Source organism: Prinia subflava, chromosome 2 (genome assembly GCF_021018805.1).
Source record: "Prinia subflava isolate CZ2003 ecotype Zambia chromosome 2, Cam_Psub_1.2, whole genome shotgun sequence".
NCBI classification, from domain to species: domain Eukaryota; kingdom Metazoa; phylum Chordata; class Aves; order Passeriformes; family Cisticolidae; genus Prinia; species Prinia subflava.
Genome location: NC_086248.1, coordinates 86,818,044 through 86,843,620, shown reverse-complemented (window position 1 = coordinate 86,843,620; position 25,577 = coordinate 86,818,044). Strand labels below are relative to the sequence as shown.

Here is a 25,577-nt window from a genome sequence, read left to right as displayed (position 1 = left end):
AGATCACATCAAATGACAAATCATGGATAGGAGAAGCAAAAGGATTGTTTTCTTCTTACACCTCTTCTTTTATTGCATTTTGTCTTAATATGGATATACAGACAATGACAAGAGTGGGTGTTTTAGGCAATTTCAGCAGTGATCTTCCAGCACTGACAGGCAGAAGGATCACTTCATAGGAGGTGCTTTAAGTTCTCATGTCTTTATTATATAAAAATAAGGTGAATTGAGGAGAGGTGTATTTATCTGTTTTCCACTCCAGGGACAGGAATGCAGCATTCTGAGGAGAGCAGTTTTCCCATTTCTTTTCCTTTTCTACACTTCTCTGGTTTCTTTACATTAAAAGAATCAATATCAAATAGTCAGCATTTGTAAGGAAAAAAATACTTAAAAATCCATGAACTTCAGATAGATGACTTTTTTTTTGCAACCATTTTATACCGATTTCAAGTGTTGAGATGTGTTCCAGCTTTTTTCTTTGGGACCATTTGGCTAATAAGTAAAATGAATGTTGTCTTTGACTTATATTCAATACTTCTAATGCCTTCTTCTAAAAAACAATTTTAATAAGAAATAAACTTATTAATTCAAAACTTCATCATGTTTTGATGCTCAAAGAGGGGCCTAAGCAATGTTTATTTTATGTAGGCATTCAGTGTCTGTGTCTGATATTTTTGTTCCTAAAGGACTGGAAAAGAAATATGTATATTTAAACTTTACTGAAAATAAGCATGGTATGCTTAAGTATGGGCTTGGTTTCTAAGCCATGATGTTCCATAGTCAAAATTATTGTGTGGCAACCACAACTAGGGAGAGTTCTCAGTGTTTGAGTTTTGGGATTTATAAATCTAAACCAGCTTTTCTTTTCTTTGCCATTGGGCTCCTGCTTTTCTTGGTTGGTTGGTTGTTTTTTGTTGTTGTTGCTGGCGGGTTGAACACTCCTGTGCAGCATTTCTGTATGGTTATAGAATGTGATGGAGGGGATGGTAAGTGGGAGACTACAGCTACTCCCTTAAGCTTCTGGACTCCCTGCATAGTTAAAAAGCTGTTGCAGAAAGGTGTCAGATGAGATTTCAGTGAGTGTTCTCACTTGTATCATTATAACATTACTTCAGTTTTCTTCACATTATTGTAGATTATTGAAGTCACAGATTGTCATATAAACATAACTGTTGCAATGTTGTTCCTCAACAACTGAGGACTGTCAGACTGGAGATTCCTCTGCATGCTTTCCTGTAGGTAGCACATATGAAAGGCAGATGTGTATTACAAGAAGAAGCATCATGTTGCAGTAAGCTTGAGAGGAGTGGGAATCTTACCCCTTCACCATTCATTGCTTTGGTGGAAAAAACCCTAAATAGTAAGAAAGTGCTAAATCTTCCTTACAAACACACATTTCAAAGTGTTTGGCTGGGTCTGGGGAAGTGAGGCCAAGAGATGAGAGTGCCTGCTCTCCCTTTTCTTCCAGAGAAGCCTCTGGGCTGTTCAAAAGAAAAGAATCTGTTAAATCAGTGATTCTAGGAAATGGTTTGAGAGTTTCAGTATTGGTAGCTGTTAAGATCCCCTAACCAAATATAAGGGAGAGGGAATTAATGAGTGGCTTACTACTAAGCAAGGTTTAAACTGCTGCATAGGCCTTTTGTCCCTTGTGAAAATCCTCTCAATTTATGGCATAGTCAAACATTTGGGAATGCTTGAACCATAAATTTGACTATTATTGACAGAAAATGAGGCAAATGTACATGTTAATTGGAATCACATAAATTAGATTGGAGGAATTAATTAAAAAATAATAGACATGTGTCTTGAAATTGGAAGGTTCTCTCTAGATACTGGAAAGGGCATGGTAAGGTGACTTGAAAGATAGCTCCAGTACAAGAAAAGTTAATTGAAATATTTCTTTTATTAAAATAATAGCTCCTATGTGTCCAGAATAAATATGAGTTAAATTCTGTCAGTTAACAATCCCATTTTCAAGATCCCTCATTTGTTATAAATGCACCTGGAGAAGTTCACTCCATTAGTTTGTTTCATAGGACTCGCTGCTGTTGAAGTGTTTATGGGTTTATGGGTTCATGGGTCAGTTTCCTCATCAGAACAAATGTTTCTCGCCCTTTAGGAGTGTAAATTTTGATGTCTCATCATTCTGAATTTAGTTCAAACTTGCACATTTACTAATCTGTTCGGTTTTGTAAAGGGATACTAATACTGTAAGAATTCTAGTGAAAATCATACCAAAATTCAGGGGAATAATAGAGGAGGTGCATTTTTATGGGTAGTATGCTGCTCTTGGTCAGTTTTATGCTTATATTTCTGAGCATTTTCTAGAATTGTCTCATCTGTTGTAAAATGCCCCATCACACATTCTCCAAGCTGTCTTTGAGAGCAAATTCTGCAGATCACAGCTGCTTAGATGTTTTCCCCAGGTACTTTTGAAAAATTTTCTCATATTATTTTTCCACTGTATTACCCTCAGATCATGTTAAATGTTTCTTCTTCTTAAGTGCCAGATGGATCTTCAGATGGCTACAGGATTTTACTTTTCCTGGCTGTTAAGTAGTGGAGTTCCTTGTCTTGTTTCTTGGAATTGGTAAAATTGTTGTGGTTGCCATCTTTAGCAGAGGAGCATGTAAGAGTCCTTGGCAAGCTTGCCCACTCTGTTGGTGTCTTACTGCTAGTTCATTCTGGTATGTGCCCTTCCTAATGAATACCCACTCCACATATCATTGAAAAATATTTGTTGCAGTCATTATGGAGTGGTTGCTTTATGTTGTTTTGTGGAGTGGTTCCTCAGTTACTTAAATTTCATGCTTTACCCTAGCATTGGTCTGTTACCAATATCCTTTGATACAGATTCAAGAATCCACAGAATGTCAATTAGTTGGGTATTAAATTGTCTTCATGTCCTAGTTTTACCAGATGCTGTAACTGTCAATAATATTTATTCTTTATATTGATGAGTTTTCAAAATAATGAAATTTTAGTTGAAATAATGAAAGCCTGCTACTTTATGTAAGAATGGGAAATGTGACACCAGGGTACAGAAGTGTTCAGTAACCTTGTTCCCAGTCTGTACTGAAATAGCTACAGTAGGTAAATTGTCATTATCAGGCAGAGCAAGGAGGGTTTGTTCTTTGGGGAAGCTGCTCTCAGGCAATATTTTCTAGATGATAATGAAATTCCTATTTCATCAATTTAGGATTTCACAACTGCTTTGGAAATGGTGGGATCATATGCTGTAAAAATGGCAGGTTTTTTCATCTCTACCATGCAATGTGTTATAAGCCTGGTTAATACAGGCTTATAATAGTTGCTGTAGACTCTTTTGTACAAAACTGCATTTTCCTTCCTTAAAAACATGTCTGCATTTGTAATAATGACCTGGATCTTGAGTTGAAGGTCATCTGTAAGAATGTTATGCTTTTTGCCTTGATAGTCTTTGCTTATTAGCTATTCATGAATTTTCTTGCTAAATAATAGGCAAAATCTGGTAGTCAAATCTAAACCTTCCTGTGTAGCTTTGGGGAAGAATCATTTGATTGAGCCAAGGGAAATAAGGCTTATTATGGAATGTCATTTTTAAGAAAAGAGTGTCTTTTTGGAGAGAAAACCAGCTCATAACACAGCATCATCAGACTTCCTGAGGAGAGCCCCCTGACCTCCCACCTCTCAAAAACCCAACCAACCAAAACAAACAAAAAACCCTACAACAAAACCCCCACCAAGCAAAATCCCCAAAATATTAATACATTGCATAAGCTTTACAAATAAGGCTGTTATATAACTTGATCCTTATTCCTGAGTGATAAATACATGTAATTGCAGCTGTGTTGTCTGTATTTGACACCTTTGCAGATGCATCTTTTTTATTTTGCCTTTGTAATACTTCTCTGCTTATTTGAAAAGACAATGTAATGCTTATGAAAAACTCAATACATGCAACATGCAAAACTCAGTGTTATTTTAAACTTACTAATAATGTGTTGCGATTTTTAAAAGTGTAGCAATCATAAAGGATAACAGCATAAAAAAGTCAATTCAGTTTTTCTTCATGAAGAAGAAAAGCTGAAAAGAAATATTATATTTATGAATAATACCCCTAAGAGCAGAATAGCTTTCCTGTATCATACATGCTCATAACTTTAAATAAAGTTGTTTTATAGAAAATTACCTTTCTAGTATTTTAACTGTTTAATTCTTTCAATACTTTGTACTGTGAAGGTGAATAGATCTGCTGATAGCTCATATAAGATTATACTGCAGTTGTAATTTTGTACTTTCCAGTCTAATATATTTTATTTATATAGTTCTAAATATAATTTACTATAATTAATACATACCTCTGATGCCTTTTTATGACTTTGTTTGTCACGTCTTAATGCAAATGCTTGTGCATTCTATGGTGCATTCCCCTAATAGCCAGGTATCTGTGTTTATTCTCCAAGTGGGCTAATGCATCTTTCTGTCTGCGTATTATTTAAAAAGAAAATAGCTAAAATTTCTCTTTCCAAGTGGAGTTTTATTGCCAGGCCATTATTGGAGCTCTAGATTGAATTCAAGTATGTACTGAAAGTGAAGGTTTTATCCATCTCACCTTAATTTATTATGCAAAAAGTAGTTATGTATGAATGACACTTGAAATGCCTTCAGTAAGATGTGAACCAGTGAAGTCAGTGAAGAGTTCTTAGTAAGTAAATAAAATCTTTAGGACTTTCAGTACTATTCCCTGGCCATGTGTGAACAGTTTCTCTGTTCTCCGTTCTGTGAACAGACACATGAAGAAAAGAAGAAAATAAGGCCATAATTTAATGATTTCACAGTAGCAGTTTCAATGTCATAACATTCGTGTTACTTCCCATAGAGTACTCTCAGAAAGCAATTTCTTTTAATTGTGGAACTGGTTTCTGAGTAGACTGCAGCAAGTCTGTTGTGTACATTGGGGTGCTATGGACTGGAGACATCGGATGTTATTAATTTACACACATTAATTTATGCTCAGTAAAAGAACAAGTTGCTCTGGGAATAATGCAGGTTGTGCATTTAATGCAGTGGAAGAAGCTAGCACTCTCCAAATAACCTTTTTGCTGATTCACATAGCTGTGTTATGGGAACTGTAGGACTGAAGAGTAAGGAAGTGTACTATTTCCTATCAGTTAAAATAATTTCTTTAAAGACTCTGATTTTCTTCCCTTAGCATGGTGTTTACTCTGACTTTATCTCTTCCATAACATATTTGAATGAACTTATTTCTTTTTAATGAAACATCTGTTATAGGTCACACAATAGGAGTTGTTTGTAACTTATACTCTTAAAATAACCCCAAAGGAGATTTTTGAGATGACGTGATTTCTTACACCATAGCAGGAGTGCAAATGAGGAAACGGTCTGGCTTAGTACTGTCATTTCATGTAATACTTTGACATGTCTGTCTTTTTCAGAAGAAATTATTTGTGATATACTGATAATGGTCATACTTACCTTAAGTTTTAACTGATTGTTATCACAGAAGTTACCAGAAGCTGTGAAGGTCATTTCCTGCTTAGTCACAGAGCCCTTAGTTAAGCAAAAGTTGAGAACTCAAGATTTTCTTAGGTATTTTGTTGGATATTGATGGCTAAAGAAAGCTAGGTACTGGAATTGGGACTGTCTGATTTCTTGTGTCACAGAATCAAGTATTTTAGGTGGTAGGGGTTGGATGTCCTAAATATTTGTTCTTGAGGCAATGGATGAAATGAACGTGCTGGGAAGATGGGCTCTTGCGGGTTCCTCAGGGTAACCTGGTAACAGTCACTGGACAACTGAGCTTCAGAGTTCTAGGGGTGTGCAGAGGGTGTGATTTTGTGTGGCAACTCCAGTTTCATGGGCTAGAATCAGAAGCTGTAAAGGCAATGGCTTTCATTATTACTATTATCTTATGAATAAAAATGGCCAAAAAATTGTCCTGCGAAGGAACTTCTTACTTGAAGTCTGGAAACAAATGCATCTTCTTACCTTCCTTTAGTTTAAGCAATTAGAATTCATTGTATAGATAGAATATGGAATGTTTTTATCATTGTCTGTCTATTCACATAGTGGTTGTTTTGTTTACAAAGAAATACTAAGCAACAAAACAAAAATAACACTCTTAGTATTAATACCCAGTGCATGAGAGCTCTGAGATATTCTGTTCTTGCTCAACTGTTTGAGATACTGGGTGTGGAACCCTTGAACTCAACAAAGCAAAAGGATTTTGGAGCTTGAGGGCTGACAGCTGCTTATTCCTAGCAACTCCTCCGCCATGCAGTGAGAGTTTATTGAATGCATTTCTTGCATTTTATTGATAGATCTTTCCACCTACTATTTCCCTGTATTTGCAGGAAAGAGCAAATGTCTTATTTTGATGCTGACTCCACCATATAGTTAAGAGTGGGATACTTCGCAATTTAACAAAAAAACCCCACCACAGCTACCCCAAAAAGCCCCCAAAACCAAAACCATCAGACCTGAAGGCAGTGGAGAAAGGAAGACAATGTGCAAAGGAAAGGAAAAATAAAACATCTTTTCTGACAAATGAAGATAGTTTGTGTTAAAAACTGCAAAGATACGTTTCATTAACTAGGAAAGGGCAGTGCAGGTTTCATGGACTTTTGGTCACCCTTGTGCATTTTGGCATGGATTTTGCTAGTACAGTGAAAGTCTCAATAAAAAAAAAAATTAAAGCATTTCTCATGCCTTTCCAATTAAATAGGAACTTCTGCAAATGATGATTAATGTCTTGCCAACTCTTGTTCTGGTTTTTCCTTGTTGAGATTATTAGGTGAGGTCATTGTTCTGTCAACAGAATTGCATTCTGATTTTAATCAGAATAAAGCTTACCTTTCAAAACTTGCCAGGGTCTTGCCTGTATCATGTGTGTATTTTTGTTTTATTTGTTAAGCAGTTAAGGCTTAACTGGATTTATTTAGGTTCAGCTCTCCTGGAAGTATTGCCAACTTTCTGGCGCTTGCAGGGAGAGCAAGGTGATCTGCAAGTTATTTGTGTTAATGAGCCCCGCTAGTTGACAGGAGCCAAATGCCCCCCCCCATACATGGACAGAATACAAGGCAGCCTCAGTTACAGTTCTTGTGTTTCAGGTGCTTGGGATCATCAGTCTTAAGGCTTTTCTCAAGTACTCTTGTTTGTAATGAAGAAGGGGTTAAAACAGGGGCAGGGCGTGTTCTTGGGTTCCGCTCAACTGAGCAAGCCAAAACATTTTTGAAAGTTAATTGATTTGCAGGCTGAGTAAAAGTTAGTTCTGAGCAGGAGGTCAGGAGTTCACGGAGGCAAAGAGCATTTCACTGCCATGGTGGATTTTGCTGCTGCAGCAGCTCTGAACTTTTACAATTGCCGCAGCTGCCTGATTGTGGCTGGTGTAGAAAAGTGTCTGAAGCCGCCTTGGTTGCACAAACACACAAATAAAATTCAGAAGTCCGATTTGGGTTAAACTTTGTTGGTAACTTGTGAGGCCTGAGTAGAGCATCTTCCTGAGTCCTGTAACTCATCCCTGACAAAACTCATTCCTTCCCACTGGTTTTTCATAGCTGTCTTGTAGAGGTGGATATTTTCCTGTCTGCCACCTCCTCCCCTTCCTCCTTCCTGGCTTTGAGCTTGCTCCTCTCCTATCTGGACTTCTGGCTGACTCTTCCACAGCAGAAGTTAAGGCTTAATTTTTCTGGCAAATCATTTAAATCCTAAATCAGCAGTTAGGGGCTGTTTGACTGTAGTGCTTCCCAATCCCAGTGAGTCAAGTTGGCAACCTGTGTTTCTAACATATCATCATCTGCAAATATTTATAGACTGCTGTTTTTTTCTCTGTCATTCTCATTATAATGAGCAACCAAATATTGATTTATCTGTGTATTTGTGTATTGAATAAATTCTACCCTTGTATGTAATCTAGAAAAAATGTACTTAGATACCAAGTGGTGGTGCACTTCAGCTGTTTCTTTACAAAGTAGAGATGAGAGAACTAAATGCTAAGCAAACCAAAATTCACTTGGTTGGCAGGTGTGCTTCCCAGAGGCAGAGTGTGCCAGACTGAAATCCAGTAGTGTAGCTGGTAGACTAATGCTATAATCAATCATATATCAAGACTGCAGATTTAAGAAGCAGCTTTCAGTGGGGGATTTGCATTTGAAAATATTTCCCCTCAAACCTGAATCTAATTTGGAGGCAAGGTAAGCCAGAGGGTGACATTTGTCAGACACATGGGATTTGGAGTATGGGGGCAGTTTGGAGACAAGTGTGACTTGGCATTTGCTGATAAAAAATGAAAATTTTGAAGCCAAATTGTTTGTACACATCTTTAATGTATTTTGGTGATTCACCTTCCATACCTAACTCTCTGCTCTTGAATCAGTGGGCAGCTCTTAGTACCAGTGTTGGAGTAAGTGAAGGAAGGAGGAAACACCTCAACCTTCCCCCCACCTCTTCCCACACATTCCCCCCCAAATACCATCAAACCAATGATGCAGAGGCAATCCCTCACCAGCTCCCCACGCTAACCTGGAACTGTAGCTGTCTGCACTGCCTTTGCCAGCACTGTTACTGATGCTGTTTTATATAATGGCAGTGAAAAGTGTCACATTCCCATAGTGCTATATGACATGCCTTGGTTCATCCCTCACTGGATGTCTGCTCCCTTTATGTTTCTGTACATGCTTTGTGTAAACCCTTTTAAAAATGATACCATGTGCTGTGGTAAGCTTTGAATACTCTTGGATGACTGGGGAAACAAGACCTTTGTGTAATACTGAAAATCTTTTTTCTCCAGCAAATAATTTTTAAGAGATTTTAAGTCTGAAGTAAAAATTCGAAGGCCACTGTTTGTGTTAATCAAAGTGATGATACCTCTGGCAGTGTTTTGGCTTATTTTTATTACATGGGGTTTTTGCATAAAATTTGATGATTAGACTGAGCAAGTATGATGACATCTAAAATCTCGGTTTTGACAGATTTCCAGAAGAAACAGGCAGACGATGACTCTACTCCCAGCACAAGCAACAGCCAGTCAGATTTGTTCTCTGGGGAAACGAACAGTGACAACAGCAATACCTCTCTAACCACGCAGGCCGCTAACTCCAACCAGCAACTCTTGACAGAACTGAATGTAACTTCACCGAGCAAAGAGGAATGTAAGTGCACGAGTCCTAAGTGAAAGCAAAGGAGGCATAAACGTTTTGCTTTGTTTTCAGGTTTATGTTTCACTAACCCCTTCTAGAAGTTAATGGCCCGGCATTTGGAGTGAAGGGAAAGGTTAGAAGCTATTCACAAAATAAACATTGATAGCTTTAACTGAAGAATAGAACAGAAGTTTTTACCTAACTTTACATTTGATGTATTATATTTCATGTATATGTAAGCCATTTGATTTGTGGGAAAGAATTTAATTGTGAGATGCTCTTCTCACATTAGTAGTAAATTCATATGTATATTCTAGCATTAACACCAATATCTTGTGAAATTTAACTTTAAAACATGTTGGTTTTTAATTACTGTAGTTGCACATAACACATTAGATGACTGTAATGTGTCTTTGTCTAAACTGCTACTTGCATATAACTTGTTTCATCTGGTAGTTTATTCTTTCGTGACCTATCTTTTGTCTTTATTGAACTGTCAGGCAAAAATTCTCCCTGAAGGTAAGTTAGAATGCTTAGCAAATACAGTGAGATAAAATTGGCTCTTAAATTATTCTAAACCTCTGTATAAAGTTCATCTTGCATCTAATATGTTTAGTTTTGAAATCTACATTCTACAGCCTAAGCTCCTATATGTAATTTGTAGCTTCATTTTTCTCCAGTTCTAGATTTATTTTAGAAGATGCTCTATAGAGAGAAACCCCCTTGAGCTGAGATTACTTTAGGTTGTGGCTAGTGAATAGATCTACACCTTACAAGAAGATGCTTGTTTTTCAGTAGGAAATTTGCAAGAGCTACTCTGGTTCTTGAACATTTAGGCAACTGCTGGAAGTAACAGTGTTGACAAAACATTAGGACTAAAATGTCTTGCTTTCAATTGTCTTAACTATTTGCATAGGATGGTTTTGCTGAGTTGTCCAAGTATTTATTCTGTTTACAGGTATTAAGAGTTTTTAATTATGCAGGTTGGCTGTGGACAAAGCATAAAATGTCATTTTGGGATTATAGTGGTTTATTATACCAACTAAAGTCAACTTTTAAATTGTGATGTTGTTATCTAGCTGCATTTGAGAGTATTGTAAGAAATACAAGTGTTCAAATGTGAAAATTCTCTTGTCATGAGACTAAACTTGCCATGTAACTCTTGTCTCTGCTTTGTGTACACAGCTGCTGCTGACCACCCTTCCATCTCTTCTTTCTGTTCAGTGCTTCTTCAGGGGAAACCTGTAACCTGCTGTAAAAACAAGGCCTTAAAACTAGCTTCCTGGAGAATTCAGGAAAAAACATTGTGCTTCAGCAACACATTTGGGCCTGCACAGTGCAGGGGACTTCAGCACTCTGCTCTCTTGTTAGCCAGTGTCACAGGGTGCTTCTGTAGTGCTTACTGGGTCAGCTTTTCTGAAAATCTGTTCAGGTAGAAATGAAAATGTGTTACAACAGTGATTCTGTTGTGGCTGAGAAAGATTTGGTAAGTGGGAAGGTGATTACAGGAATGGGAAAGAAATGAAATGGTGTCCTTCATCCTGAACTACTGCAAGCTTGTGAGCATACACTGAACATGATGGATATTAGGCAGCACAGCCTGCAGAGCATTTGAAAATATTGCCTATTAAAAAAACTCTCTTTATGATTTCCTGCTGGGATGTTTTTAAGTGAAATACAGTGGAGAGATTTATTTACAGTTCTGCCTTCTCTCACATCCCCACTACCTCTTTAATGAAGCTTAATATCATTTATCAGAAATAATTATATACAGATAGAGACTTTCTGATGGATAATGACCTTATTTTGCAAGGTTGTTTCCTTTAATGAAGAATGCCCAGACTTAAATGTCTTTCTGATTGCAGTTTGAGGGTGTCTTTTTCTGTGCAATATTTATTTATTTTGCAGCATATTTTGTAAAGTATGCACTGCATTTAGTACAGCTGAGTTCTTCAAAGCCTGATGCTGTTCACTGTCATGTGGTGACATATAGCTGTGTTCTGTTCTGAACAGAATTGTGGTAATTCATCAGACATCATTTGTATGGGATCATTGTGGTAATCCCTATCCAAGTGTGGGAGAATTGATCTAATCAGGAAGGATCCTCATGTTTCATTCCACTCACCTCTCTTTCATTTCAAGATTTTGAGGAGAATCTTGCATCAAGGCATTTGCCACAGTACTTGAGTCCACAGGGTGAACAGAGGGGACAAAATTGCAGCAAGTAATTTAGGCAGTTAAAGTCATTCATGTTACAACAACTGGAGAAAACCATAGAAATCGCATATGGTAGGATTCATACTCTATATCAGAGAAAGTAAGAGGGTTTTTGTACTTGTTTTTAAGTAGTTATTTCCTTCTTCATCACGGAATTAATTATGTAGGCCTGGAACTATATTTTGCAGGAGCTCAGTTTGACAGTGTGCAAGTATTTGTGTAGTTTTTTGTTATTGTTTTGATTTTATGTGAGAGTTGCGTTTGCATTCCTGAGTGTCTTAGATATACAACCAGGTTGTAGTGACTTCCCACCTCCCACCAGCCTCAGTTCTGAAGTTACCTACCACAATGTCTGCTGTGCCTTCTAAAACCTCTCCTCCTTATAGGTGAAAGATAGTTCTCAATATTATATTTACAGTCAACAAAAAGGTGTTAAAAATTTATATCCGGAGACAGTGACACAACTTCAGTATTTTTTTTTCTCCTCCTTCACGTGGGCTTGATCTTTTATGGAATATTATTAATTATTGATTTTTTTAATGCTGTTGAAATTGGTGAGGGAGGAATTCTATGGAATTCTTTTTTTTTTTCCCCTCCACAGATACTTCTTGTGTTGCCTGGTTCTATCCAAAACCTTCAGGTCTCACCAATTGCAGCAAATTTTCTGAAATAAACTTGCAAAGAATATTGATATTGGTACAGCTCTAGTTAGTCTAGAGCTTCATGGATTTTACTGATCCATTTCTTAACAGGTAGTTAAGTCAGTCTAACTTTTGTTCTGCTGCTGCTTTATGTGCAGATAAGTTTCATCTGTTCTCATTTTTCCTTCTGTCTCCTCCTTTCATTTAGGAGCTCCTAATGGTAGTTATTTCAGCATCAGTCACTATATCAGCCAGTTGCTCTGTCAAAGATTTCCTTGTAATATTGGATGGGCAAGGTTTTTGATTATTTTTAGCATTCAGGAAAAAATGGATTTGACAATGGCCCTCACTTCTCTATGTCCTTACCTTCAGCCACCAACATTCTTTAAAAAAAAAAAAGCAGCTTATTAAGCAAGGTTCTATGTATTTTGGTAGAGAAAAGGTCACACTGCACATGGAATAATTTTGCTTAGTTTCAGGCCTTCAATGCTTTCTTTGGGGCTGTCACATCATTTTTCTGTCACTGTATGAGCAGAGCTAAAGCTGATTCTGTGCAGGTTTGAAATTAACTGTGTTGTTATGTGACAGGAGAAATGTCAGTGTGAAGAACACTGGCTCTGGCAGCTTGATCAGATTTGGTATTTCAGTAGTTTTTAGCTTCGGCTGACAGGATTTTATTTTAATTGTGTGCTTAACTTTTCTTGGCCTTCTTGAATAGCAAGAACCACAATTGAAAAAGGACAAAATATATCTCTGCAATATTATCTGCTGTTTCTAAAAGAGTTAAACACTCTTCATTCCTGTGTTGAAGAATTCATAAGAAGATAAACAAAGATCTGAGCTACTGGTATGAATGACAGAAAATACACTGGAGATTTCAACCCAGAAAGATGGTGATGATCACTGACCACACCTTACCTCCCTGTGTGCTGTATTTTAGATGCCCAAACACAAAGGGATTGCACAACTGGATATCTGTAAATTTTGGCTAGTTTCCATATACCCCTCAGAATTTGAGCCGTTGCACATCAAAACTAAAACACTTTTGTCTCAAACATTTCAATTTGCAAGATACGGTTAGAAAAATGCTTTATAAAATCATTTATTTTATTAAGCATTTGTGTGCAGTGGAAGCACTGAAATACCCCCAATTATGGAGTAATTTTAGTGATGTGCAGTGTACTGGTCCTGAGACAAAGATGCAGTAGGCTTCTATAGGAGATACCTGGCAGAAAGGTGAGAGATTGTTTTTCCTGCTGCACCTATTGGATGTTTATACTCTGAATTGTATTGCTTGTTGAAGCACGACTGTGTAAAAAGCCACATTGGCTACAGCACTCGAAAAGTAATGGTATTTTTTCTCTTTGGAATAAAATAAAAATATATGTCATGTTTTTCAACATAAATTTGTGAAAAATGGATAAACAAGTGCATTCTTTCTTTGTTTCTTTCTTGCTGAATGGCCGTTTCTCTGACACTATGCAAAAGGTTTCTACTAATTTATAACAACTTCACAGTTTTTGTATTTTGCCTGAGTTTGTGAATAGAATCCTAGATGACAGGTTTTTTATGTATGCTCTGAAAATACTTCACATTTTGAGTTATTATGATGACATCCTTAACTTCAATTTGTGCTTTTTAAGGAGAGTGATTTTTAAACTGGCAGTTGTTCTTGGATGCTATTCATTGTATACTTTTGTAAATGCCCTGACTTTGAGAATTCAGCTGCTTATTGCAGTAGGAGTCAGTTTTGTACATCCTGCCTTTATTTGTTTGGGGGTTTTTTTTAGGTTTTTTTCTGGGTGTTGGGAGCTGTGTTTTTGGGGTTTTTTGGGGGTTTAGTTTGGTGTTTTCCTAATTCAGTCAAAGGGGAACTTTGTTTTCTGGCTCATCTGGCTGAAGGTTCTGTGCATACCCACTTCTGTCAGTAGTAGATGTAGGAACAGACCAAGCCAGCTGCCTGTTTTAGTCTCGCTTGTCACAAATGGTTGTAGCAAGTAATTTGCTTTGTTGCCACCCTGATTTATTCTCATGCCAATTTCTATATTTTCCTCTTATTCAAAAGAATGCAGTAACCAGTAAAATTGTGCCAGGCTACAGTGAAGCGCACGTGACTCAGTATTAAACTTGTACCCAAACATAACTGAGAAACCTGCAGGTGGGTCATGGTGAATAATTTTAATTTTTTCATCAACCCACAAGATTGTCATGTATTCCTTTTCATTGTAGTCAATTTTTTGTCTTGTATTGAAGTAAGAGGGGACACACCTCCAATACAGGATGTGCACCTGCCTGGTTTTTGATGTTACAGGCATCTTTGGGTTTCTATGCCACAGAATAAGAATGAGCTATTTTCTCAGGCTTTTGCTTTTATTAAATTAGGTAATAGTAAAAGTTGTTTTACATTGTCTGGGATTTTTTAATTTTTAGCCTTATTTTCATTAGAAGCTATTTACAAATAGTCTTGGTACTGTTTTTAATGTTAATATTAACTAAATCAGTTTTTTAGTTTGATTATCATTGAATCTGATTTTTTAAAATATTTATCAAAAAAACCACATTTATTTTAATATCAGTGCAAGTAGTTCTTCTCTGGGAATTTGTAAGAATGATTTCAAATGTAAAACCGTATTGAGTTGTGGGCTTTTTGAGTTGTCTTTTGAGAAATGCCAACCAGTATTAGGTGCATACTAATAGTATTAGTATTACTACAGCACATAAAGGCAGTTATAAATTTGAATAAGAAATATCATTATCATCTTTTCTTTGGTGAGGATCTTTTTGTAAGTTTCCAACTATTCCATACAGTCTCAGTTTCATAGAAAGAACATATCTGTGTTTTCTAACAAGCAAAGATCTGGCACAAAGATTTATGAAATGAGCACTTCCCATGATAATTTTGAAACATAATGAAGACCAGGGATGTTATACCACTTTTAATTGTTCCTTCTGATTTATAGTCACTTTACATTGCAGGGTAGACAGTGTGTCTTATGGTCCCATTTATTAGAGTTGCAGGAGCCCATGGAACATAAAACAGAAACACAGTCACATTAGAAAAATGTGGGTTAGAGCTGCATAGCTATTGAGGTTAAATAAAACTGTTTATAAAAATGTTACTAAACTGCTGGTTTCAAAAGCCCATTTTAGAGTTCAACTTACGCCTACAAAGAAGGAAAATATAAAATCTGTTACTGAGGAAAAAGGGGTAACAAAGTGAGACAATAGCAGGGAAGACGCTAGAATCTGAATCCTGTCTCCCTTCCTTATAGTTGTTAAATTCAGCATCCATTCAGCAACAAAGCAGTCTAGGTTTCATTTCCTTCTCCAAAAGCTTCATGCAGACAAAAATCCACAGAAATACCTAAAGGCCAATTCGTAAAACTAGATTTTAAAAAGTGGGTATTTTTACATTATATAATCCTCTTATCTATGTAGTAATGACATCACTTAGACAATCATGCATCTTGCCCATTCTGCAGCAAATAAGCAGTTCTTAAGTGTTGGGAAGTTGTTTTGCCTTTTTCCTTAAAGATAGCATGGTCTGTCTGTGCAGACTGAACTTAAGAGATTTATATTCTCGTTTGTTTATGTATTGGTGTTTGTAATCAATGACTGCCTTCCGACTCAATTGTGTGGATTCATTAGATTATGTCTCTCCCAATTCAGCAAATGTACAACTAGGTTAACTGGTTTGGACAGGTTTCTCAAGGTGGGTTCTTTCCTGCATTGCAAATAGCCATGAAATGGTTCCTGTCCTGGCTGGAGCACTGCTGTCCAAGGAAATTCAGCGCTTACTACCTTCTTCCAGCCTGTTGCATTCAAGGGGTCAGTGTGGCTTATCTGGGAAGGAGGCATCACAGTACCAAAAGCTCAAAGTGGAGTTCCTTTGTCCTTGTGTTACTGTGATCTAATATTATTGAGCTTCAGGCTCCTCCACTTATTTTTCATCTTTGTTCATTATGTGCCTTGAAGTTTTTGTGGCATGTGAAATTGTTTCAATGTATTACTGTAATTTAGACTTTTTACTCGCATGCTAAGTTAGTTTTGCTCCCTTCTGCATCTCTTTCTCTGCACAGTAAGTACTTCCGTGCTGTTCAGTCCGCCTGATGTGTGTGCCCTGGGCTCAAACTCAGTGCTTCTCCAAACAGCAGGAAGAGGGGATTAAACACCCTCGTGTTTAACTTCTTTCCTGCATAAGAGGCTCTGACTGAGTGGAGTCACTTCACTTTACAGACTTGAGGAAGGGGAAGCAACAAGTTGCCCTGACTCAGGGATGTCCTCAGGACAGATACTGCTTGGCAGCAGTTAACATAGGTCAGGAAGGGAGGTGGGCAATGCAGAAGGGCATTCTGAAGGACAGTTTAAACATATAGAACTTACTGCAATAGTAAATAACAGCAACATTAATGTATCCATAGAAATGGAAGCAATATATAAAATTTTACTACTTTGGATAATTAGAGAAATTTGGTTTGAATCTGCTTTTCCAGTCAATATTTATTGAGTCCAGCCAACAGTAAGTTATGGAAAGCTGTGCATATCAAAAGCAAAAAACATAGCAACTAAATTAACAAGACATGTTGTATTAATATATGATAAGGTTCGAGTTACCTTGTTTTGCCCTTTATTAATTCTATGTGTGAATTTGCAAAGTTGAAAATTGTCAAAATTCTCACAATTCTTCTAATTTCTTCAGTAACTTTTAGTATTTTTGCATTTATAATCACCTTCTCTTGAGATTACATTATCCTTGGGCTGTGACTGCTTTTCTTTGAAAGAGGAGTTGCAAATGTCAGAAACCATACACTGGAAGAAATAGGAGCAGAAGCTGTTGTGTTATCTGTTAATTGGAGTAGAGTAGAAAGATATTTCTGTTCCTCCATTTTAATGTCTTGTTTGTGCTGAGCAAGAAGAGCTTTACAGCCTTGTGGGTTATGTTGGAAGCTAGACATGTGGCCTTTCACTGTGCACTGAAGTGTTTTATGTAGCACAGTTAAATAACCTTGAAAAATTTATTTTTTCGGTAATGAAGATGCAGATATATCCTGAATCATAGGTATAAAGCAAAGTTATAAGCCTACCTTTGTGAATAGCCAAGATGGACTGGTGTTCTATTGTTATGATTTCCCTTTTCTTTCTCACACACAGAATTTTGATCAAAGCTGTGAGAAATATACTGTCCTGTTTCAAACAACACAAATATGCCTGAATTAGCAGTTATGCATACCAGAAGATTCCACGTTGAGAGTTCTACATAGAACTGCACAGTCAAACCCACAGTACTGAATTATGCATGACATTTTTAATGGTGGAACAAAAGGAGTAGCAGAAGGAAATGCTGCAAAGTACGTGCTGCCTTCACTGGTTATTAGGCGCTAGTGTACATGCATGCAAATCCCAAGATACTCCTTATTAAAACTCTAGTGCTGTGCTATACAAATCAAAGCTGTATGAAAGCCATACCTAATGAGGGAAGAATAAATAACGGGAAAACTCTGACAAAGGGAAGTGCAGAATGCATACCAACTTATTGTACTTTAGAGAGTGAGAAATAAAGTTCTTACATTTGGCTGGATGCTGAAAGTATCAGCTAGTGTAAATATTTACTTTACAATAATTGAAAGGATTAGTCTTATTTGTTAGTCCACAGTGATGATGCCTCTCACTGTCTATTCAGTGAAAACTGGGAGAATGTAACTAAAATTATTTACAGAAGAGCTGCTGCATTTTAAGAGGCAGCTGTGTCTGAAGTCAGTTCATTGAAATTCCGTACCCTGTTGATTTTATTACTTACACGCATTCTATATTGAAACCAAATACTTGGTGTCTGAAAGCAGAGACTGACTTAACAGACCTGCTCTGTAGGTTTTCGAATATGCAGAAGGTTTCACTAGAAAACTTGGTAAGGATTCTGTTTCAGTATTGATTTCTTCCCCAAATGCACCAACCCCTACACTAAGCATTTTTCGAGTCTTTTGCAATAGTAGTACTAACATAGATCAAGATGACTTTTTCTAGACCAGAATATTAAAAAAAAATTGAAAGTATTATGTTGTAAAAACCTATTTCTGCTTACTTGACCATTTCTGGTTGTTGAGAAGAGATTGTTGCTTGCTAGTACTGTCAAGCCTGAAGTCAGCACCACTTGGGTGACACCAGGATGCTTGATCCATCCATCCAGGATGCTGTATTTTTGGCTAGGAAAGGACCCACCACGCGACTCCCAGTCCTCCTCACTGCAAAAGCAAGCTTGTCTCTTCTCATATTCAGTCTTGACCCTGCAGGGATGCCCACCACTCCCTTCCCCTTGCCTGTGCAGTTCAGCCATTTCTCACCAGCTCCCTTACCAGCCTGGAGAATCCAACAGTGCCTTGCAAATGCTGTCTGTAACATCTGCCAGCTGCTCATACTGTTGCCTGGCTCATAAATAGCAATTTCTTATGTCTGGTTCAGTAGTTTCCTATGTCCTGATGCTTTGCTTGACCTCAGGCCAGGAGCTGATGAGTGCCCTCAGTGTTGGCCTGCAGGCCAAGAACTGGCTTCTTGGCCACTGTAGCCACCTGTTAACAGATTACCCATGGCACAGGTATGAAATGGTGTGTGTGGCTAGAGGGACTTCTTGGGAGAACAAAAACTCAGCAAGTTTATTGGTCCTTCTCTGGGAAACTGAGAGTGTAAAACTCTGTTCCTAGGTGGACTTCATTGAAATCAAATGCACTGAAATAAGTCACTCACATCTTTCTCCATCAACTGCAGAATTTAATTTTTTTTCAGTGTTGCAATGCTATGAGTATTTCAGAGTAGATAAAGTTGCCTGAGACCTGAAACTTAGTGAAAAAGAGAAATGAAGGAAAGCTTCAAGAGGGAGCATCCCAGAGAGAAGCAAAAATAGTTTACTAACAGGCCAGCCTGAAAATACTAAAAAGGTAAAAACATTGTCACAGTCACAGTGCTGCTTTCCAGATACGCAAAGACTGGGGGGAAAAAAACAGGGAAAAAGTACTTTTAGTATTTTTCAGTGCATGACGACATTATGTTAAAGGTTATCCTGTTGTACTAAGCTCTGTTATGTTGCCAGCAAGTATTACTGTATCACCAGCAGTTTAGTGCAAACTTGATTATTGGTATTTTGATAGCCAAACTCTAGTAGATGTAACTCAATTTCAGGCTCTCTAGCATCTTCCCATTTATAATATCCAATTTTCAAAGGTATGATGTGTTATTACCATTGGTAATGCTGCTGTCAATGTGTCTTGGTTTCCCTGCATGGAGTTTATTTTTATTTATTTATTTTTACTTCAAGTCACTGTGTACACTCAACTGGTTGCTATTTTAACAAGATCTCTGGAGAAGTCCTCAACGATGATGCATGTTAAGAAAAAAGGCAGAAAGCAATTTACTACCAAGCAGATGCCAGATGAGTGGGCAAGAGTCCAGAGCCAAAAAACCTTAAACATGGAAAGAGCTTGTTAGCATATGCTTGTGCCACACTTAGAACACATAATGAGAACAAGATAAGAGGCAAAGTCATTATCTCACTGGAGTCAGTAACAAGGTTTGATGTCAGAGAAGTGATCACTTTGTCCCTTGTATTACTTGTTGGTCACTTAAATACATTTCTAGCATTGCAATTATGGTGTATATTTTCCAAAAAATGCCTTTTGAAATATTTATGAAGTATATTTAAAAAGTGTAACTTTGTCCCAACTTTTCATCTATTTTTTTTTACCACAAGATATTCAGATTCATCTGGGAAAGAAGAACTGAGAGTAGAACCACTTCCATATGTGCTCTCCAAAGACAAGTGCTCCTCCATGTTTTATGTTCTGAAGTATAATCTTGATGTGGTTGTAAATGTTAAATATAGGTGGTGTTTTGAGACATAAAATCTTCTCTGTTTCCAGGTGGGCCATGCACAGGTACAGCTCATGCCTCGTTAACCACACCAACCAAAAGATCTTGCGACTCAGGTATGTGTTTTGTGGGATCCAGGGATTAGGTTTTGCATTATATTTAGCAGTTATAGTTTAATAGTAAAGGGTAATAACCATATCTGGCAAATGCCAGATGAGAACAAATATTGTTGTTTTGCTGACAGAAATGTGCATATAAAAGGATTAGTATGGCAGATAGTTCATCTAGAATCCTGTTAAACAGAATTCTATACACTCTGTTTTCAGTTAATCTTTGTAAAAACAAGACATACAGGAGTAATCAGTTAAAGTCTAATGATTGTGACAATGTTATGGAAATCCTGCCTTGAAATCCAAAGTGTTAAGTAGAAAACTGTTGTAAGTACATTGACTATCCCTAATTGAAGATGCAGTATAGACAGCTGATCTTTGCATTGAGACTAAATTTTGTCTCCTTTGGTCCTTTCGATGCCTTTGTTTCTCTGTGCAGGATGTAGGTGAATAATGTCTCACAGGGCTGGTATTAGTAGTGACATGTTAGGTCATTGCCAGGCTGAAGTCACTGCTTCTGCATCAGATCTGTCCTGAGGAACCATGTGTACACTCACTAGGTCAGGCAGCCAAGTTACCTGCCTTGGCTCAGGTCTGCTCCAGGCTTTGGTTTTGTGCGGATTAAGGAGAACTCACACGATCCTTTCCACCAGGACCACTGTTGATGTCCTGGGGAGTGGTGGGTGTGTAGGTAGTGTAACGTTCTTGAAGTTTGTGTTGCCAAAATAATTTTTGCCTATATTTACATTTATGTGCAGAAAGGAAGGGTATTCCAGTTTGAGTAAGGACCCTTGCTCTTGAAGGAATTCAAGGGAAATTTCCTCTGAAGTCATTCTTTCCAAGTTCCTGTTTGTTGAGCTGAACTGCAGTTATTCCATAGGTGAATGCTGTTAGCTTGCAGCAGATGTGTGATGATACAAGTTGGTTTGTTCTGCAGTGAAGGAAGGTTACAGAGAAGCTGCATTACCTTGCTCTTGGCGCAGCCTTCTCAAGTAACTCATGATAATCTGTGACAGTGAGTGTTGTTTGCCAAAGAGCTGAATTTGGAACTGGAAGATTGTTCTTCAGGACAGGAAGATTGGATTTTCTTTTCTGTGCAGCCGTGGAGGTGTATCTAAACGAGATGGAGTATTTGTCACTGTATCACTTGCAAACTAATCTGCTTTGCTCATGGTATTACTGAATTGTATTTTCTTTGTATGTTAGCTGTTGTAATGTTTAGCTGGTTTTCATGGCAGAGTAATTTAAAAGCTTGTTATGGTGCTACAGATACAGTAAACTGAGAGTACTGTTGGAAAATTTTTGTGTGTGTGCTTAGCAAAAATAAATTTAAGTTCATTATTTGGAGTTAAATGACACCAGTAAAAGCTCCTTGGAGTAAAGCAGATGAAACCATGAGACATATTGAGAAATGTCTTAGCTAACTTTCCTCAGTAGTTCTCTTACTTTCAGTTTGTGCTCGTTTGGTCTGTACATGCTTGTATGTTTTTCATTTAGTGTGTTTTTTAAGAAAATGAGGAGATGACCTTAATTTGATACCATAACTTTAATCTTCTGTCAACTAAATCTACTGATTTTGTATTAGTCTAATTTCACTTGAGGTTCTTACATTATTTGTTCAGTAATCTACATATTATCTTTATAGTCCCTTACATATAATCCCTTACTCCTGATACAAGGAGTTGGTTTTCTTCTCCAGATCTTAAATTTTCAGCAAACTTTCATTTTTAAAATAAATTACCATGTTGTCATGGGAATTGACAAGAAAACATTGGCTACAAAATATTACCCAGAAGTGCTGTGTCATCTTCAGGCCTGAACAGTGTACCTTGTAGGTGAACATTTCCTAGGGTTTAACCACAAGGCCAAAACATAACCCCATTATCTACTGTGAAGAAAATTAACTCTATCCCAGCCAAAATCAGCACATTCTTTCAGACTAGAATCACTTCAGCTTCCTATGAAGCTACTTATATGATGCAAGCAGTATTTGTCAACATTATACATCATTTATAAACCTATTTTCTGTAAGTATTCTGCTTCTCTTCTGCTTGGAACAGCTTTGAAGAAAAAAAATTATGTTGGATTTTATCTGTGTAATTCTGTTCACCCTTCAAGCATAGTTTTGCCCCAAAGTTCCCTAAATCAGCATTTGAGTCAGAAAATTAGAAATTTGACTTACTTATCTTATATTTAAGTTTCCATCAGAATATTAAGGAAGGAGACAAACCTTTCGTATTTTATCAGCATGAGTGTAACAATCAAAGAAAGATCAAAACAATAAATTTGCCAAGGTACAGGAAAAGTTCTTTTAAAGAGAAAAGAGGTTTTACCTAATACATTTGTCAACCTGCATGCTGTAGGAGCTGTTCTGATAAAAAATAGTATTATGACACTAAAGAGTGGGGTTTTTCCTCCTGTTTGCCAAAACCATCACTGGTGGCAAAAGTATTTCTATTCCAGTGTACCCACAGGACAAGGATTATAATGGAAAGAATGAATAAAGCCTTGCAATCATTAGTTTGGAGGATGCCTCAAAGGCTTGTGAGCACCAGCAGTCTGAGGATTTTGTAGGAAGAAAGATGGGACTGTGTGGCCCAGTGTATAGCTTCTTATGTATTTTGATTTGTTTCTTAATGCTTGGGTAATGTGATGATTGATGGCAGGTACTGGGAGGCTTGCTCCAGTCTGCAGGGCATCCACATCCCATTTGTATCAGGTGCCCGTGCTGGGAAAGCGCAGCACCAAGTAGCATATTAGTCTTGTTTTTCTGCTGTACAACTTCAATGATGATTTACTACACAACTCTAACCAGATTTTATAACATCTTCATGCAGCTTAAAGAAACTTGGAAAAAAATTGATGGAGCTGTGTGAGTGTGCTCAGTTAATTTTTAATTGTGCAGTAGAGAAGGTGGTAGAAGCAGGCAGATAAAATGTGGTAATGATACAATCAATTCATACATTATATCCATAAAGTTGGTGAGGTTTAAGTACTTTATTTTTCAGTAGCAGTTCCTGAGAAATGTGCATCTGTAATATTTTGTATAGTTATATGTGTAGATAGCTCACATTTTATGAGAATATCTGTGGTAGATTAGTGTGGTGGTATTTATATTTTACAAGACAAGAATCTGTCTCTTTTCTCTGTGTGTTTTCTAGTTTAAAATTTGAGATGGAAATAATTATTTCAGTGCTTGAGTAAAGTCGTTAAACAGGGCTGTGGTCCTTTTGAAGTTGCAAATGTATTGATGTTCTTGTACTAAGATATGTGCTTGCTTGTAACAGTGCCAGGAATCCAAATACTTTGAGGTTGACCCTGCACAATTGAGAGGACAGCCTTGGAGGAGATATAGGAAGGTCAAGCTGTGGAAGTAGAAGTACACAGATTTTGAACCTGAGCCAAAACCGTGAAATCATGACATTGATATGATCATTTGTTAATCAATTGTTATGTTTTGAGTAAGGACAAAAGGACCTCATACACCACTAATTAGATTTTCTTTTTTAATTTCTCTGAAGTGTTAAGCTCCTGAGCAAAAAACACACAAAATATTACTGAAGGGGGCTTTATAGCACTAAACCAACTTTGAGGTCTGTTTTTCATTGGGGTTTCAAGGGACTGTTAAGATGTTCTTTAGTGTTTGACTTCTGGAGGGCATTGGGTTGAAATCCAGCCTTCTTGGAGCTCTCTCACCAACAGGAAAGTGATGATAGAACAGCCTCTGAGCAGCATAGTAAATCACCCAGCCCTAGCAATAATAGTGCCCATTAGGGACGCTCTTCCCCCTCCCTCTGCTCACTTTCCAGCTGTACTAATAGAGCAGCACCTCAAGCAAGGCTGTAAATAAAAGTTACAACCTAATAGGTGGGTGCTGAAGTGGAACGGACGAGAGCTGAGGCATGGAGGCCTTATTGCTGCTCATCAGCAATTACAAACAGGATGAAGTGCCTGGGACTGGCACTGATGCAGCAGGAGCTGAGAGAGGCTGCGAGATGGTGCCGTACTGTGATCAGATGATGGATGTTGATGGCTTTTTACTGCCTCAGCTTATTGCCTATTTCTGTGACATGCTGGATTATCTGTTCCATGCTCCCATATCTGTCTGGATGGACAGATTGGTTTCCTCTCCTCCTGGTTATCTGAGAGCCTTCTCAAAGTGTTATGATTATTGTAGATTAAAATTCTCCTAGTGGTAAGGATCATAATAATCATAGCAGTAAACAAAATTAAGGACTTGCTCTAATTGTATGATTTATATCCACTCATCTTTCTCAGCTTTACAAAGCCACCCTTGTTCATTAAAAACAGTGGATATGGTTCACCTGAACTTTCTTTTACACTGAAGGCATCCCATGATTTTAGACTAATTTGAGTTAGCTGGAGAATCCAAAGTGATACGTTTGGGGTCAATACATCAAAAAGTTCGATAAAAGTCAGATATAGCTCTGATGATCCTTGCCTCTGAGTTTAAAAACTTCAGCTGTTCCCGGGAAGATTTCTAGGAGCTTGTTAGCACACAATAATTGGTAATATTTTTTTTGTAAAAAAGTCGTGCTTGATTTTTATCTATCACAGTCTAGCACATTTCTGTGCTAGACATCTAAATCATCGCTTTACTAAACCGCAGTGAAAAAAATGCCTTCAATTTTAGTCCATATTTGCTTTGATCTAAGGAGAAGTTTTGCAAGCATCTTCGTAGTTCATCCATTAATCACTCATGCTGTTTACTTTTGAAGAGAATTTTCTTCCAAGTAGTGGAAAAAACACAGCATTCAGAAATGAAGAGGCGTGCAGCAGCATGACAGCATATGAAAACAGTGACTCCTGTCCCTGTCTGTTCAGAACAGGCAGGATAAAATAAATAGATTATTTTTCTATCATCTTATGATATTAGGACAGGAACAGTTTTATCTGCCTGTGTTAAAGTACATTAAAATAAGATGAATGGAAACTTCTTGCAGCATTACTTTGACATAAATTTTCAGACTTAGTGGCTTCTAGGTGTATCTTTTCTTTGCATTGATCATCAAGTTCTGGCTAGATAGTTGAGGTGGCCAAAGCAATGAAAACTGTATTGTGGTTGTGAAAGCTCTCTTTTACATGCTGTATAGATAAATCACAAATACTTAAGAGCCACGCCAGTAATTTTTATTTAGGATTAACTCCTTTTCTTACCACTCTGTTGAAGTCATTCTTGAAAGGACTGTTGGCCTTAAGAAATAAAATTACTGTGGTGGAATAAGATAAATGGATGAATGTGGTAACTTACATGCTTATTATTATTTCCCATTTTATAACATTATATTCCCCAAAACCACACTAGCTCAGATCAATGCTCTTAAGAGCATGTAAAGCAGTTGAACATGATCTGCAAGAAAAGAAACTCCTGAGTATAAGAACAATTTAAAATCATAATAAATTGTAAAAAAAGGAAAATAACGAAAAGGAGAGAGAAATAACCAAGTTTTGCCAGCCAGTTCCTGAGTAGCAGCCCCTGGCCAGCTTTCCCCCCAGTTTATATGCTGATCATGACACCATAAAGTGTGGAGCATCCTTTGGACAGTGGGGTCAGCTGTCCTGGCTGTGTCCCCTCCTACCTTATTGTGCTC

The 25,577-nt window shown here is 37.4% G+C and overlaps 1 protein-coding gene across 1 annotated transcript in view; it reads left to right on the top strand.

Annotated features, from left to right (window-relative positions):
- Positions 1-25,577, top strand: part of ZFAND3 (zinc finger AN1-type containing 3) — a 132,891-nt gene that overhangs the window by 76,796 nt on the left and 30,518 nt on the right. Inside the window, exons 4-5 of the mRNA XM_063390869.1 lie at positions 8,973-9,152; positions 19,906-19,971. Of these exons, the coding sequence (XP_063246939.1) occupies positions 8,973-9,152; positions 19,906-19,971 (246 nt within the window). The remainder of the gene's footprint in view (positions 1-8,972; positions 9,153-19,905; positions 19,972-25,577) is intronic.